Here is a 17,882-nt window from a genome sequence, read left to right on the forward strand (position 1 = left end):
TCACTTGAAGCGGCGCCACGGTGTTGTTGTGGAAGCATCTTCCAGTGTTTCTGCATCCCCGGCTTTCGCACTGCTTCAACCAGCTCCAAAAGTGGTGAGAAAAGCATTGCAAGTTTTTTTTTCCATGCGCAACAGTTCTGCTCGCTCTACGCCAATAACGAATGCTATTGCATTGTTCATCTGCAAAGATATTCAGCCTAGTGTCACGGAGAACGAAGGTTTTAAACACCTCCTCCTGTTAATTTTTATTTAATTATAATAATGATAATATTAATAATAATAATGATAAAAATAATTGGGTGTCACGGTGGCACAGTGGGTAGTTTGACCACCTCACAGCAAGAAGATTGCTGGTTTGTTATATTTTTATTAGCCTGTTATTTACAGTGACAGTGATGTTTCAAAGCAGCATAACACTGCTAGTTCACAACCTTAAGTTTTGAATAATCAGTGGCAAAATATATCTTTGTAAAACTTGTTTTCATAGTTGAAAAGTTAAATCACAATTCTTGTTGTGCAATGCTAAATTTATTTATGTTGAAAGAGTGCAAATATATACATATTTTTTTAATATATTTTGCACTTATACATTCTGTTTATCTTGAAAATACTTAAATAATATGTGCTATATGTTCTAAAATGGCCCTCTACTGTAAACTGACACTCTGGCTCTGAGAGAAGAGCCAGTTTGTAAAAAAGTCTTGGTTTTGCTTGGTTTATAAATAATCAAACTCATTCAATGGCACAGCATCCTCTTTCACATCATCTCATAAACTTGATCTAATTAGTTAGTGCTGAAATATCGCATCGTATCGTGATATGGGTGTGAATCGTATCGTGTTGCATCGCAATATGTCACAAATGCATCGCTAATATATCGGATCGTATTCTTTGTATCGAGATGCGTATCGGATCGGCATTATAGCTTAGATGCCCAACCCTAATATATACATATATACATATATATATATATATATATATATATATATATATATATATAAACACAAAAAAAAATGATTACTAATAAAATTATAAATATTATATAGTATTATATAGTATTTATAGTAGAAAGTATATTGAAAAATGCCCAAAGCAATTGATTAGTAAAAAATATAATAAACGTACGTAATGATTATATTTAGACTTAGTAACAACAGAAAGAAATATAAAAATAATAATAAAATAATAAAATCACAATCAATGAAAAAACTGTACAAGTATACAAATAGTAACAACAAAAATGCTGTCGATTGCAGTCTATAATGAAGCATTTGTGTGTGTGTGTATGTGTGTGTGTGTGTGTGTGTGTTTGAAGCGGTTGAGTGGCAGGCTTGAGTACATTCCCCAGTTGATTTAGTGTAGTTAAGATCAGATGGAATGTGTCAAAGCCAAAAGCTGGAGTTTAATCTGCTCGGCCTCTCCTTCCTCTGACAACACAAGCTGACATCTGACTGGCAGAGAGAAAGAAACAGAGTAAGATCCGGGGTGAAGCGGAGGCAAACACAGCAAGACTGATAAGGTGATCTCACACACATCAAACAGACCGAGCGCATGCATCAAACAGCCACAACACACTCCTTGTGGTGTTCAGAAGCTTCTCTTTATTGGCCTGAAGATTAAAGTCACAGAATGTGTGCAAAAATCAGTGTGTGTGTGTGTGTTTGTGTTCGGTAGAAACAAAGCATGCACAATCTCTTCTTCCAAAATCACTCAGATTAAATCATTCATTAATAAAACAAACAGCAATCGTCTCATAACCTGCTGAAAAATGACTGGATCTCACACAAAAGTCACATTCCGGCTCGATATCTGAATTATATATCGTTTATACCTACATACATTTCATCCTATATTTGAGATTTTTGATGAGCTTTTTAAAAATTGTTTCATGGTAAATGTGTTCATTTCTCTGCCTTCTTCTCAATACTGTATCAAATATTGTCAAATTTCCATTTATTTATTTATTGTAATTCATATTATCATTATTCTTTTAAAATTATGTTTGTTTTGTCATATCTGATCAGTTTTTAAACATGTCCATCAGTACTTCATAGTAAACACTCACACAGAGTTCATATTTCACCCCAAAATTGAGCCCATTCTGGGGCTGTTTTACTTTAAGCTTTCATTATCTTATAATTAAACTATATATAGCGCTCAGAATGTTTAGCCCCCTTGTATATTGTTTTCCCCAATTTCTGTTTAATTGAGAGATTTTTTAAACACATTTCTAAATATAAGTTTTAACATCTAGTCTTTAATCTTTGCCATGATGACAGTACATAATATTTGACTAGATTTTTTCAAGACACTTGTATTCAGCTTAAAGTGAAATTTAAAGGCTTAACCAGGTTAATTAGGGTAATTAGGCAAGTCAGGGTTATTAGGCAAGTCATTGTTTAACAATGGTTTGTTCTGTAGACTATCAAAAAACATATATAGCTTAAGGTGGCTAATAATATTGACCATAAAATGGTGTTTAAAAAATTTAAACTGCTTTTATTCTAGCCGAAATAAAACAAAAAGACTTTCTTTAGAAGAAAAAACATATTATAAAACCTTCTGTAAAAAATTCCCTGCTCTGTTAAACATCATTTGGGAAATATTAAAAATAGTAATAATTCAAAGGGAGGCTAATAATTCTTACATCAAGTACACCCCTTACAAATCTCTCATTTAAATTGTTATATTCTATAGGATGCTTAACGATTCTAATTATGATAATGGCTCAAAAATTAGTAGCCCAGACGTTAGAGGAAATATTAAATAATATTTAAAAGAAATAATACATGTAAAAAAAAAATCTGTAATTTTACGGTTTATTTCCGGCAGCTGGGGTATTAATTGTAATTTTAATTATTGTTGTTATTTTTTTTCAGTTTATCATTTCTAATAATTTTTTTTAAATATATACAATTTTACTTCATAATAAAATGGTAAATTGCGCAGTGAAGTCATACTTCAGTCCAATATAGCATTCTTTTTTTCATAAATACATTTACACCTATTTTTAGTGTTATTTTCGTGACACCTGGATACACTTCTCTTCCATGTTATTAATAATGTACCATGAAAAAAAATCTAATTTTCATTTCTTTTTCCACATTTATTGCAACTTTCATTATTACCAATTATTATTTTTATTTTCCATTTTACAGTAACAATAATGCTTTTTTTTTTTTTAAACTAAAATCAGCTAAAATAAAAGTACAGTAGTACAATAAACACAACACAACCCAAAATCTCAATGGTCTTAAAAATAGGCTTTATGAATACACATGTACATAAAGCCTATATGCTATTTATGTATATACACTACCTGACAAAAATCTTGTCGCCTATCCAAGTTTTAGGAACAACAAACAATAACTTGACTTCTAGTTGATCATTTGCTGTCAGAAGTGGCTTATATGAAAGAAAAAGGCGTCTAGAATATGATTATTTTATCAAAATAAAATATAATCATGTCTTGATTTTTAATTATTTAATTAGGACAATAACGTCTGACTTTGCTTAGAAAAAAAGTGTTGTCATTGAACAGAAACATTGTCCAGTATAGAATATAAAGCCATGCTGCAGTGGAAGAAGAATGAATACTGTGTATGTCTCCCATGATCTTGGAGGACTGCATCCATACATCTCTGCAATGACTCAAATTACTAATTAATAAAGTCATCTGGAATGGCAAAGAAAGCGTTCTTACAGGACTCCCAGAGTTCATCAAGATACTTTGGATACATGCTTAATAATGTTCATGTCTGGTGACTGGGCTGGCCAATCCTGGAGCATCTTGACCTTCTTTGATTTCATGTATTTGTGATGATTGGGATGCAGTTCAACAGATGATTCAGCTGAAAATTCGACCTTCTGCCACTTTTCCAAACGATCAACTAGAAGTCAAGTTATTATTTGTTGCTCTTACAACTGAGATCGACGACAAGACTTTTGTCAGATTGTGTATGTGCGTTTGTATCCTCTTTTTCTTCTTTTGGGGTGAAATATGACCTGGACATGTTCTTGACAGCTTTCATGAGCTGAGCTTCACCCAAACATGGCCTGGGGGACGTGTGTGCGTGTGTGTAATACAATTGCATTTTGAAGAACGAAAAAAAGAAAAGAAAAGCAACATCATACAGATTCAGCTCTTAAAACACATTAAGACTCCCAATGAAAACCGCTTTTATAGCAGTTCTATATTAAAACTCGTGTCTTAAAATGTAACAAACCCCCTCCCATTAATTCCAGCTGTAGAAGCACAACTCAGAATGTTCAGGGTGGATGAAACAGCCAAGAAGATATAGAACGGCAAAATCGCTTTCAATAAACAGATTTCAATAAACAGAGGATCTCCAATTCTGACCCACGCAGGATTAAACACGGCACGCAAAAAACACACAGCTAAAAGGCAGAAGCTGAAGAACAAAAACATAAACACTCCTTCCTCTGTGTAAACATATTTATATACTTGTGCCATCTGTACTGTTACCTTCCTCTTCGACGCAGAATCTGAATGGCAAGTGAACAAAATGCATCTCTGGTCTGCATGCATCACATTTTGTAGGACTTTTTTCACATGCCACATGAAGATGTTTCTTATCAGTCCATATGGGCACCTCATTTCCTCTCCTAATCTGCAGAAATAAAGCTTTGTGGCGACATAGGTCAAATTCAAAGTGCACATACAGTAAGAAAAATCACACAAAGGGGAAAAAAAAGCAGGTGGAGCACTTGTGCTTCTGGCAAAAAAGTAAAAACTGAATGCTTGGCTGCATAAAAGAAGTCGTTTTTATTATCTACTGCTGAATCCATTCTGAACAACTCAGCAATACTGAAGCTAATGATTTAAGCAGAACTGGTGGAGAACGTCACGTTATTTTATGCAACCAGGCACCCGGATAACCTGACGGCAACGCGTTTCAGACGGCCGGGTTAGACTGTGAGAGAAATGAAGCTGTTATATCTCTGGATGTTCCTCTTGAGGATCTCAGAGCAGGGCCCGAGGACGCGCTCGAAACGCGGACGGTCCAACTTCACACACTTGAGTGGACCTCTGGCCACGACTGTTGCTGCACGGGGTCTGTTCAGCAGCAGCGCTATCTCACCTGTACAAATAAAACAACACACACGAGTTAGACAAATGACTTCCTCAAAGCAGACATACAGTTGAAGTCAGAATTATTAGCCCCCCTGAGTTATTAGCCCTGCTGTTTATTTTTCCCTCGATTTCTGATTAATGGAGAGCAGATTTATTTTAACACATTTCTAATCATAATAGTTTTAATAACTCATTTCTAATAACTGATTTATTTTATCTTTGCCATGATGACAGTACATCATATTTGACTAGATATTTTTCAAGACACTTCTATACAGCTTAAAGTGACATTAAAAGGCTTAATTAGGTTAACTAGGCAGGTTATGGTAATTAGGCAAGTTATTGTATAACGATGGTTTGTTACGTCGACTGTCGAAAAAAATTTAGCTTAAAGGGGCTAATAATTTTGACCTTAATTTTTTTTTTTTATTTAAAACTGCTTTTATTCTAGCAGAAATAAAACAAACAAGACTTTCTCCAGAAGAATAAATATTATCAGACATACTGTGAAAATTTCCTTGCTCTGTTAAACATAATTTGGGAAATATAAAAAAAATAAATAAAAAAAATTAATTCTGATAATCTAATAATTCTGACTTATGTATGTATATATAATATAGGAATATATGCAGGTGCTCCTGTTTCCCCCACAGTCCAAAGACATGTGATATAATTGAATTGGATTAACTAAATTGGCTGTAGTGTATGAGTGTGAGAGTGTATGGGTATTTCCTAGTACTGGGTTGCGACTGAAAGGGAATCCGCTGTGTAAAACATGCCGGAAAAGTTTGCAGTTCTTTCTGCTGTGGCGACCCCTCATATATAAGGGACTAAGCTGAAGAAAAATAAATAAATGAATAAAAACAGTCTGTCCTATTTCTCTTACTATACAGATACTAGTAAAATTAAGCCTTTTGCATATTTAAACAGCTCAACATTCTCATTGGCCAATCAATTGCAGATGGAGGAGTGCTCAGGAAAAAAAAGATGTCGAGACAAATACTGTTTTTACCATTTTTGTTTTGTGACACCAGTGCTGCACTTCATCTTCAAGCAGCCATCTGTTAAAATTCACTCTCTTTGCTGTGTGCTGATTACACAAACTCAACACTTTTACCTTATACAGCTCTAAGACAAAGAGCAGTAGCTGGCTATATAATGTAAATATTTCTATATTCTCCATGTCGTGTGATAATCTAAAGCTCAGTGTGCTTGCGGTGCAGCAGTGGAAACCGCACTGACAGTAAACAAGCGCACAGATCTACATTCTGCAAGCCCTGCACATGACGAACTGCCACCTGTTAGGAAATCTACTCTTCCTGTCTGGCGCAGGCACTTCTGTTCTGTTATTTACAAGGCTCTGCAGATCCTCGCAACACTCACCGAAGTAGTCTGATGGACCCAGGCGGCCCACTTCAACGTATTCCTCGTTATCAGACCTGCGCTGCAGAACAGACGCCGTACCCTGGAAAGAGAAACAAAAAGATGCAGGTTTATAATGGATTTTGATTACATATCACAGTGCATACATGCTAGTAACTGATACTAGCTTGTGAAAATAATAAAGCAAAGGCATAAGGCATCTGGTCTGGTGTCCCTCAGAGCTCTGTTTTTGTCAACACAGGCTCATTGTGGATATGTACCCCTGTCTTCATTTCTGGAGAGCACAAATTATGTAGCCAGAGGTCTGTCTGGCTGCATTTCACCTTTAAAACGAATACTGCGGGCGGTGTGAAGGTTTCTGTTCCTTTTCATGCTATCGTTAACTGCTTTCCTCCATATGGATGGCTTTTCCAGTGTTACCAATTTGCCATGTACATGGGTGTACTTGAAATGTGGAGCAGAACTGACTACGACGACAGTTCGAGTCTGGCGAATAACGTTTCCAGAAACCAAGTAAAACAAAAGCAAAAAAATAAATAAAATAAACAAAGAAATGAGCAACAGGTTGAAAACGTGGTGAAATCACGTGGCCATGATGGCTTTTCTTTTTCTAGATCGCTTTCGAAGACACTATCGGTTGGGTTTAGAGAAGGGGGTGGGTGGGTCGTGCAGTCAGTCAGTTGACAGCAAGCTGGCCAGGGATGCGTTTCCCAAACAACGACATAACTTGTGGCTGAACTGACATAGTACGATGCATCATTTGGGAAGTGACGAGTGACGAATGTTTCCCAAAACAGTAATTGATTTGTCGCCGATCCATCATTTTATCCAGTTTAGTTATAGCGTAAAACGTCCATAATGACGCTCTAATCGGGGTGGAGTAACGACTTTTTTAGAGAAAAACCCCATACTTTTTTGTGCAAATTACGTTGTTTATACATGCACACGCATAAAAAAAACTATTACTTTTGGTAAAAACATACACTTATTTTCCATATTAATATATATTCCGTAATAATAAATATGTATATGTAAACGGCACATATAGGGTCGATGTTTCCTTTACAAATATTATTGAGAATATACTTTATTCCATTCTAAAATTCTATTCTAATCTCATATATAAATCATATAAATAGTTAATGGCTATAATTTTGGAATTATTTTTCTTATTATTAAGCATGATATTGTTTATTTATTTTTAATCTTATTTATTTATTTGTTTATTTAAAAGTTTACTTTTACAGTTTGACACATAAACCACTTCAGAAGTGTTCTAACCGACAGGCCCATGTTGTCACACAACCAGCGATCGCTCTTCAGAGATCGCTGGTTCTCACACGAACTTCAGGACTACACTTCCGCATTTCCTGGACTACATTTTCATACATGCACTTCTCTCAGACACCCATGCTCACACATCTAGCTTGATTACACTCACCAGCTGAACCTTGTCAGAGACTTATACAAACCATTCATAAGCCACTCTTTCACCCTTCTAGTTTGCCGAGTCTTGTTTGCTACATAGTGACATTACAACACGTTTCTCCCTGTCTTGTTTATCCGTGTTTAGACCCTAGCCTTGCATTCCTTGTTATCCTGTTTAGCCACCTGCCTTTAGACCTATTGCCTGTTATATTGACGACAATTCTGGATTTGCCTGTATATACCCGTTTGCACCTGTATGACCACTGCTTGCCTGACGCTGAATAAACCTGCATATTGGATCTTACCTCCAGTTGTCTCTGTCACTCCCCCCCCCCCGGGTCGTTACACATGTCATATACAGTACAGATTATTAATAAATAAGCTACAATAAACTAAAACCATTAACGTATTTTTGTTTTCACAAGCTTTGGAAAGTAACGTAAAATCCACTTTTAAATAATAGGTCTAGCTTTCGCCATGAGCCATGACTGTGTTCAAAATGACAAATATTTTCAAAGTGCACTACAAAGAGAACGCATTTATCAATATTAGGATTGCTAAAACTGAACTGTAAAAAATAAGCAAATTACATCTAAGACTTTATTATCATTATGTTTTTTAAATCATTCCAAGTATAAATGTTGGAATGTTGTAAATGAATAGGGCATAGGGGGGATAACTGGGAATAGAACACAAGCAGGAATTATGTTTTCAACTACAGCTCTAGAGGTGTAGTTGCAAGTGTACAAGTTTGTGACGCAATTTGCGAATGTTCGTTGGAACGATGGATTTGGGAAACACCAAATCAACAAACGATGTTTGTAACAGAACTTGCGACCTTAGTTGGCTAACAAATGCACCCCTGGTTGGCTGAAGTTTATATTGCGCCATCTGGTGGATTTGCGTGAGAATACAAGTGAGACAAATTTGAGATCATCAAAAAGTGCGAGCAGACGTACCTCTAGTTATGTATTTTGCTGTCCCCAGAAATGTAGACCTAGGTACATATCTGCAACGAGCCTGGCTTGGTTTTTGTACCTCTTGCATTTTAAAAAACAAACAGAAACATCTGTATTTTTTTTCTTCATCTGATTCTCAAAACTCAAAATTGCCTTGTGCTCCTCGGCAATAAACTTATAGTATGTGGTCAAAATAATTCAGAAATGGATTATGACATTGAGTCTGTTGTCACACAAGGCTCTGTTTTGGATTTACACAATCAATAATCCTTGTCTATTTTTCTCTGAAATATTTACACATTTTTTTCATTTGACACTCAAAACTGAAAATATCCCTGTGTACCTAGCAATAAATTGATATTAGGTCACTAATATAATTCAGAAAGGCATTATAGTATCAGTTCTGGTGTGCCACAAGGGTCTGTTTTAGCAATGCTATTATTTATAAAACAACTTTTCTCTGTCTTTTTTCACCTCTAAAATAATAATGATTATTACATGACTTAAGTCTGGTGTCCCTCAGGGCTCTGCGTTGGTACCACTTGAGTTTATTTTATACACACTGTTTTAGTTTTGTCACTCTTCTTCCATCTGACTCTCAAAACTCTTAACTTGAGTGTTGTGTAGCTCAACATATTCCTCAATGTCAGACTGCCACACTGCAAAAAGAGAACCAATAAGCGAGATGCGGGTTTAATGAGGAGGAAAAGTGCAAACAGAGGAGAGAAAAGCCTAGCTCACGGTGTCGCCGAGTTTGAGACACGTCAGGAGGATTAGCGAAAGTGAGACTCTTTGCTTTATGTGCCTGCAGGTGTACAGGATTTAGACAACTCTGCATGTTGCTTCAGGGACTCGGAAAACACACACACACGTCATAGACTGACACACACACACATGCAATGCACACCTGGGCCTGTCAGTGTTGAGATTTTCCAACAATTATAGCGTTCCACCGCATGCAGCGCTTCCCACAATGCAATGCACACACTCATTTAGAAAGATAAACAGGGAGACACACACACACACATGTTCTGTCACATTTGTCACATCAAGGACAAACACGCTTCCCACAATACAGCAGTAAAAGGAGCGAGGCTCACAGGCCAGGGCTTCTCTATTCATAGTCAACGTTACACTGAAAGCTAAAAACACTATTAATCAGCCGAAAATAAAGTACAAAGCACAACAATATTGATTAATAATTATCTAATAATTAATGGATACAATTAACAGGTAAAAATCAGTAATATACAGAAATAATGAATTACACAACCATGCTTAAATGTTTTAAATATACCAATTTAATATATACTGTTATATTAATTATCATTACAATGATTATAAATATTATAAACAAATTAATGATATATTTATAAGCATATAAATATTTAGTAATAATGATCACAATTATGATTATGATGACTATTACTATACTAATAAATGCACAAATAAACTCAATTATTTTTATTACTGAATTATTTTTACCGCTAATATTAATTTATTTATTTTATTTATACAGGGACAATGTACAACACGACAAAGCTATTTTACATCTGTAGTCCCTGGGCAGGAAGTTGTAACAAATTTAACAGCAAAAAATAATACATAATACACTTACAATAGAATACATGCAATACATCAATATCATTAAAATGAAATCAAGTCAGTGGTTACATATTTGATATTGTTGAAGCAATATTTTAAGAACAGTTTTAAAATGATTAAAAGTGGTACTCTCTCTGACATGCGCTGGTATTTTGTTCCATCATTCTGCTGCTCTGACTGAAAAAACTGATTGTCCAAAATCAACTGAACAATCACCTCTAAGCAATGACCTAGTCTGTCTTATATGGTCCTTACAGACAGTCACACATTGTTTGAGAGGTGCTGGTGCAAGATCATTAAATATTTTATGCATGAAACACACATCAGCATAAAAAAAGAAACTGTCGAATGTTAGTAACTTATGTTGTGGAATACAGTTACAATGATGAAAGCTCCTTGGCTTTGTAGCTAAAATTTTAACAGGTTGTTTATAGATACCATGAACAATGAACAAACAATTGTTAATATAAAATGCATATTAACAAATATAATTATGATTATGAAATAAATATTATGTAAATGCAATTATTATTATGATGATAAATGTAAATATACAAAACATAAATAAATACCTAGTATTTTTAGCGTTGAACTATGATTATTACTAAAACTATTATGAGCATTAACAAATAATTATCAATAATGAATGATCAAATTACAAATATGTTGTTTTTAACATATACACTTAGCAATAATAAGTGTAGGGTAAGTTACGTTAAAAAGTAATAGATTACAAATTACTAACTACTACTGGAAAATTGTAATCTGATTACATTGCTAATTACTTCATGTTAAAAGTAATCAGATTACTAATTACTTTACTTTGAAGTTACTTATAAAACACATAAAATATAACTAAACATACAAAACATACTGCAGCTCTTTCAGTAATTTAATATTCAGTTAGTTCTTGACACTTGACTCACGGTTTTTAACTGAGTGCGCCTGGGAAATGCGAGTGCGCGCAAAATGCGCTCCCAATATATATGTGCGCAAAAGACACGATATGTGAATGGCCCCACAAGCAGCTATGCTCCTCTTCGCATTTAGAAGATACCTTCACTCCTGATACTGCACAAAATATTTGAATTTAGCCTGTGAGTTGGGCTGCTGTGTTTTTGGGCGCCGGTGTCCTCTTTAGTGGCAAGTATTGTCATAGAATGCTTTCTGTGCATTGAAGTTGCTGGATGAGTTAAAAGCAATTGAAAGTTCTTTAGAGTCTGAACATAGACGGCATTTCACAGCAATATTTTTGTTTTTAAGCTCAGTGAAATCAAAGTAATGTCTGTATTTCTACTTGAAGAAGCAACCACTCTCATCAGCAACTACGTCAGCTCATGTTCTCCAACAATAAAAGTTCATGCTTATAAACTGACATGGCAGTGGAAAATGTGAGGTTTTTTTCTCCCAAAAACTGTATTTGTAACATAAGTAACGCGGTTACATTGACTTCAGTAACTGTAATCAGATTACACAAATTTTAAATGTAATGTTACATCAATGTGTTCCTCAAAAATGTAACTAGAATAGAGTAACGTGTTACTGAGTAACAGCTTACACCCAACTGTGGCAATATTAAATATAAATATAATGATTATTATTATAATAATAATAATTATTATTATTTTTATTTTATTAATACATTTAAATACACAAAATTTCAATATATGTTTTTAGCAAAATAATAATTACATATCCTTGATATAAAATTAGAATTCATCTGAATTTTCAATAAAACACAGTTACATAAATAACAAATAACAACAAAAACAAATAACAAATAATAACAAAAAATCTAACTTGAAATTGATCTTGATTTAGTTTTAAAAGCCTCTGTTTGATAATGCTTTAAAAGAAACAGTGATTACACTAAAATTAAAATTCATTATACTCCAGATTGTGAGTAAGCCGGTATCTCATGAGCAAATGTGGGGGTTGGTGGCAGGTTAAGAGGTCATCTACAGACTCTTTTTCCAGGTCACTTAAAGCCTTGCATGTCAATGGAAACAATTTGTACTCTATTCGTAATATAGATTATAAGGAGAAAGCCTGGACTCACATTTTAAAGATCTTCAATGAACTATACGATGATCCAAGTTCCTGACGAAATCTAAATTTACACTATTTAATCAGTGCGCACATTACTTGTCATGGGGTAAACAAATAATCTGTGAAAGCTACAGTAATACATAATGAAATAAAGCTTGCCTTGTTTATCTTCTGATTTGGTTGGATTTATAATAGCTGACTTAGTTAGATGGCTTGGGCACAATTTATTTACCACTTGCACTTTCTTTTACTACTTTCTTTTTATTAATTTTTTTTAACACTTTGCATTAAAATAATGTTATAAAAGTGTTATAAAAGTATTATTGCTTTTATCGCGTCATGAACTCTCTTAAATAACATATTTTTATCATATATATATATATATATATATATATATATATATATATATATATATATATATATATATATATATATATATATTTTCAAATGAGGCGACGCAGTGGTGCAATGGGTCAGTTGACATTTCTGTGTGGAGTTTGCATGTTCTCCACGTATTTGCGTGGGTTTCCTCCGGTTTTCCCCACAGTCCAAAGACATGTGGTACAGGTGAACTGGAAATGCTAAAATTGACCGTAGTATATGGGTGTGTGTGTGTGTGTGTGTGTGTGTGTGTGTGTGTGTGTGTGTGTGTGTGTGTGTGTGTGTGTGTGTGTGTGTGTGTGTGTGTGTGTGTGTGTGTATGAATGTTTTTCCAGGGATGGGTTGAGGCTGGAAGAGCATCCGCTGTGTATAAAATATGCTGGATATTTTGGCGGTTCATTCTGCTGTGGTGACCCCAGATTAATAAAGGAACTAAGCCAAAAAGAAAATGAATGAATTTTCTAATAAATACAATTTATGAAGGCACAAAGAGAAGAGAGATTTTCTTTTTTTTTACATCATATAGCATACTTTATATTTACTATTTTTTATTTATAGTACATAAAGGCGTTGATAATAATTAACAGTAATTTGTACTGTACTGTAACTGGCCCCACCCCGATAATATCAAACATTATGCACTTTTATTAGGATTTTAATGTTTATTATTCAATAAAGGAAAGTGGGTGGACAACAGCAAAATCATCAGAAATCCTTTAGCTGAAATACATCACAATACATAGTATCAAATATATAATATAAACTATAATTAACTATGGATCTATATAAAATCAACTATAATCTAGTATATCATACTAGTATATAATATGATACTTTATAGAATCAACTTTGATATTATATACTGTAGTATCCTACCATGATCAACTATGATAGTATTTAGTATCAACTATGATACTATATAGTATCAACCATGATCAACTATGATACTATATACTGTAGCATCCTACAGTGATCAACTATGTTGCTAGATAGTTTCAACTATGATCAACTATGATACTATATAGTATCAACTATGATCAACTATGATACTATATAGTATCAACTATGATCAACTATGATACTATATAGTATCAACTATGATCAACTATGATACTATATAGTATCAACTATGATCAACTATGATACTATATAGTATCAACTATGATCAACTATGATACTATATAGTATCAACTATGATTAACTATGATACTATATAATATAAACTACGATCAACTATGATACTATATACTGTAGTATCAACTATAATCAACTATGATACTATATAGTATCAACCATGATCAACTATGTTAAATACATAGTTTCAATTATGATCAACTATGATACTATATACTGTAGTATCCTGCTATGATCAACCAAGATAATAGATAGTATCAACTATGATAGTATATAGTATCAACAACTTTGATCAACTATGATACTATTTAGGATCAACCATGATCAACTATGGTAGTATATAGTGTCAACTATGATCAACTATGATATTATATACTGCAGTATCAACGGTAACACTTTAGAACAACTATCTGTTATAACTAGTTAATAGTCCATTAATAAACTGTTAGTTAATGAGTAATAATATGTTAAATAAAAGTTTATAGTTTGTTATTTATTTATAACTGTGTCTTATAGATGTCCAATAGATTTATTCATATTATTCATATTTTAATGATTTATAACTATACCTAATAAATTAGTAATAGATCATGAACAAGCTGTTAGTAAATTACTTACTTAAGACTTGTTAAGTATTATTTAATAGTTTATATGTTATTGGGACGTTATTCTAAAGTTGAAACTACTCTTCATTTATTAACTGTTAGTAAATGAGGAATAGTTGCAACTTTAGAATAACGTCCACTAATATTGTTCATATATGCATTAAGGGATCAGGTCTGGTGTGCTTCAGGGCTCTGTTTTAATACTGGTAGCATTTAAAAAACCATTAACACTTTTCTCTTTACTTTTTCATCTGTAAAATAACAATTGTTTTTAGTGTTTATGCAATGAAGGATAGTGAGAAGGCAATGAGAAAAGCATAGTAAATCCTTTAGCTGAAAATACATCACAAGTTGGTAGAACCGTCTAACTCAAGTGGGCTTCGAATGACGTAACATAAGTGCTGGAAAGTTCTTCAGATACTGCGGAGGAGGTTTTCAAACAGCCCGATTTCTTACACAGCAATTAAAGCTATCCTATAAACCTTTTGTCACACACAAACGATAAATAAATAAAGGAAGTGTACTCAATGTAAAGCTAGCAGGCTGTTAACAGAGGCCACATACAGTGAGAAACGCCAGACCAGACCTGTTTGTTCTCGAAGGAGTTGTTGTCTACACTGTTGGACACTGACACATGATTTAAACCAGTCCTCATTCAGTGTTGCTGAAGACTGAAACAGCACTTGTCGAAGTACTCAATAACGCATCACTGTCCACCGCCCATGGCTGTATCAGTCCTGTAGGACCACTGGACCTCTTTGAAGCTTTCAACACTCAGTTGACCCTGTTGACCTTAACATCCTGGTAGGAAGACTTGAAAATAGCAGGTCAAGTATGAAAATCATGGGTCAAGGATAGTGTCCGTCAGAGTCACATCCGGGTGTTAACTTGTGTCATAGTAAACACTGTGTTAACCGCTGCTACACTCACTAAACACACTTAGGCTTGTGTTTATGCAAGGCTCTTCAAAGACTGAAAGTTCTCCTGTAAAGTTTGCAACCATAAAGATTTATGTGCTATGACATATTTGACTTTCAAAACTTACCTCAACCTAGCAACAATGCCCAAAACACTTCAGCAAACTACACATAGTAGTAAAGTATTAAATCCCACACAGAATGCCTTAGAGATTGAATAGAAACACTCTGGTGATCATGTTGAAATGTGATAAAACACATTAGAAATTACTTGGCAACACCCTAGCAACCACTCATAACCCTTCTGGACAAAGTGAAAGCTGTATATTCCCTAGAAACATAGTTTAATGTCTAACAACAACTCAAGGGTCAAACTACTCAAGAACGTATATATTGCATAGCAACACCCAAGCAACTATGTAGTATGAGGAAGAAGTAATAGGTCATCCAGGTACTTCATGACATTTCTTACTACTCGGCTTACATACCATTTTTTAAAATATACTACACAGTACGAAGGTGGACGATATCAGATACATCCATATCCCTGAAACCATATAACACAATGCTAAATCCACTTAGAACATCTAGACCAATAATTTAGGACATTTCAAAAATTGCATAGCAATACCCTAGAAACCACATCAAGTGTTAAAGTGGCTTATAACACTTTAGTAATTGCAAAAATAGCACTCTATTAGACACCCACCACATTCTAGAATTCAAACTACAAAGTGCTAAATCCACTTAAAACAGTTTAGAATTAGCATAGCAACACCCTGGCAACCACATGAAGTGTTCAAATGGTTTACAACACTCAAAAAAAAAAACCTGTTGAACATCCACCAGATTTTAGAGTTCCAACTCCAATGAGCTAAATCCACATATAACAGTTTAGAAATCGCTTAGCAACACCCTGGCAACCACAGAGAGTGTTAAAATGGTTTATATCATGTTAACAATTCCAAAAAGAGCACTTTATTGAACACTCACCACATTCTAGAATTCAAATTCCAAAGTACTAAATCCACCTAAAGCAGTTTAGAATTAGCATAGCAGCCACAGAAAGTGTTAAAATGGCTTATAATGCTTGAGTAATTCCAATAACAGCACTCTACTGAACACCCACCATATTATAGAAGTTTAGAAATTGCTTAGCAACACCCTAACAACCAAATAAAGTGTTCAAATGGCTTTTAACGCTTTAGTACATTCAAAAATGACACTGTTGAACACACACTATGTTTTAGAATTCAAACTGCATGGTGATAAAACCACATAGAACCGTTTAGAATTAGCATAGCAACACCCTAGCAACCACATGAAGTGTTAAAATGGCTTAAACACTTTAGTAATTGCAAAAACAACACACCCACCACATTCAAAAATTCGAACTATAGTGCTAAATCTACTTAAATGGTTTAGAATTAGCACAGCAACACCCTAGCAGCCACATAAAGGGCCCTATCATACACATACATGTTTGGCGCGATTTGTTGCTATTTTCAAACCAACCCGAATTTTTCCGATTTGCACCACAATGTTTACATAAAAAAACAACATTAAATATAAAGGCTAATTGATGTCTTCAGTGGAGTGTGTACAACACTGTTTCCTTATCCACAAATGTAAAGGAGTAAAGAGTAAAAGTAAAGAGAAAGTAAAGAGGCCGAATGGAGGAGGCTCGTTCTTTATCCTCACACTGCAGATGGTCTGTTTAACTGTTTTCTCACTAGTGAAGCATTCAGTTTTTCCACTTACAAAGTCCGCCATGTAAATAGCTAATGTGCCATGGTGCGCGACGCAACTGACACTTAAAGGGAATGGGAGATGAGACTCTGATTGGTTTATGCTGAAAACACACCCATAACTTATTAAGAGAATAAGCACAACCCTGTTAGACCATGCTCCAGGAGTCAGCGCATATTTTTTTCATCCTTAAAATAGCAAAAGTGGATTCGGACATGCCCTTCATGCTTTAGTGCCATGTGCTTTAGACTTTGCACCTACAGTAGATCATTAAAATAAAGCCCAAAGTGTTCAAATATCTTATAACGCTGTAGTAAATAAAAAAAATAAAAAATTAAAAAACACCACGTTCTAGAATTCGAGCTACAATAGGATAAAAACACTTTGAACAGTTTAGAATTAGCACAGCAACACCCTAACAACCATATAAAGCTTTTAGTGCCACAATTATATATGATGTATAATGCAACCTCATAAAAAAAAACCTCTGCAGCTAACAAATTGAAGAGTAAAAGTCTGGCTCAGATCTTGCAATTTTACCTGTAACTTATAAAGCTCTTGTAATTTTATGCCTTTC

The 17,882-nt window shown here is 34.2% G+C and overlaps 1 protein-coding gene across 6 annotated transcripts in view; it reads right to left on the reverse strand.

Annotated features, from left to right (window-relative positions):
* Positions 1 to 1,578: 1,578 nt before the first annotated feature.
* prkar1b (protein kinase, cAMP-dependent, regulatory, type I, beta) overlaps positions 1,579 to 17,882 on the reverse strand; it is a 145,049-nt gene continuing 128,745 nt past the window's right edge. For 3 of the 6 annotated variants that reach the window (XR_015480050.1, XR_015480049.1, XR_015480051.1), the window contains exons 10-12: positions 6,479 to 6,560; positions 3,944 to 5,102; positions 1,579 to 3,330 (exon numbers count right to left, since the gene is read on the reverse strand). Coding sequence is in view for 3 of the 6 variants with exons in the window: in XM_087243345.1 (XP_087099471.1) it covers positions 4,930 to 5,102; positions 6,479 to 6,560 (255 nt within the window). In the remaining 3 variants the exon portion in view is untranslated. 6 annotated transcript variants of the gene reach the window in all.

This window comes from Danio rerio, chromosome 3, assembly GCF_052040795.2.
Source record: "Danio rerio strain M-AB ecotype USA chromosome 3, GRCz13ab, whole genome shotgun sequence".
NCBI lineage: Eukaryota > Metazoa > Chordata > Actinopteri > Cypriniformes > Danionidae > Danio > Danio rerio.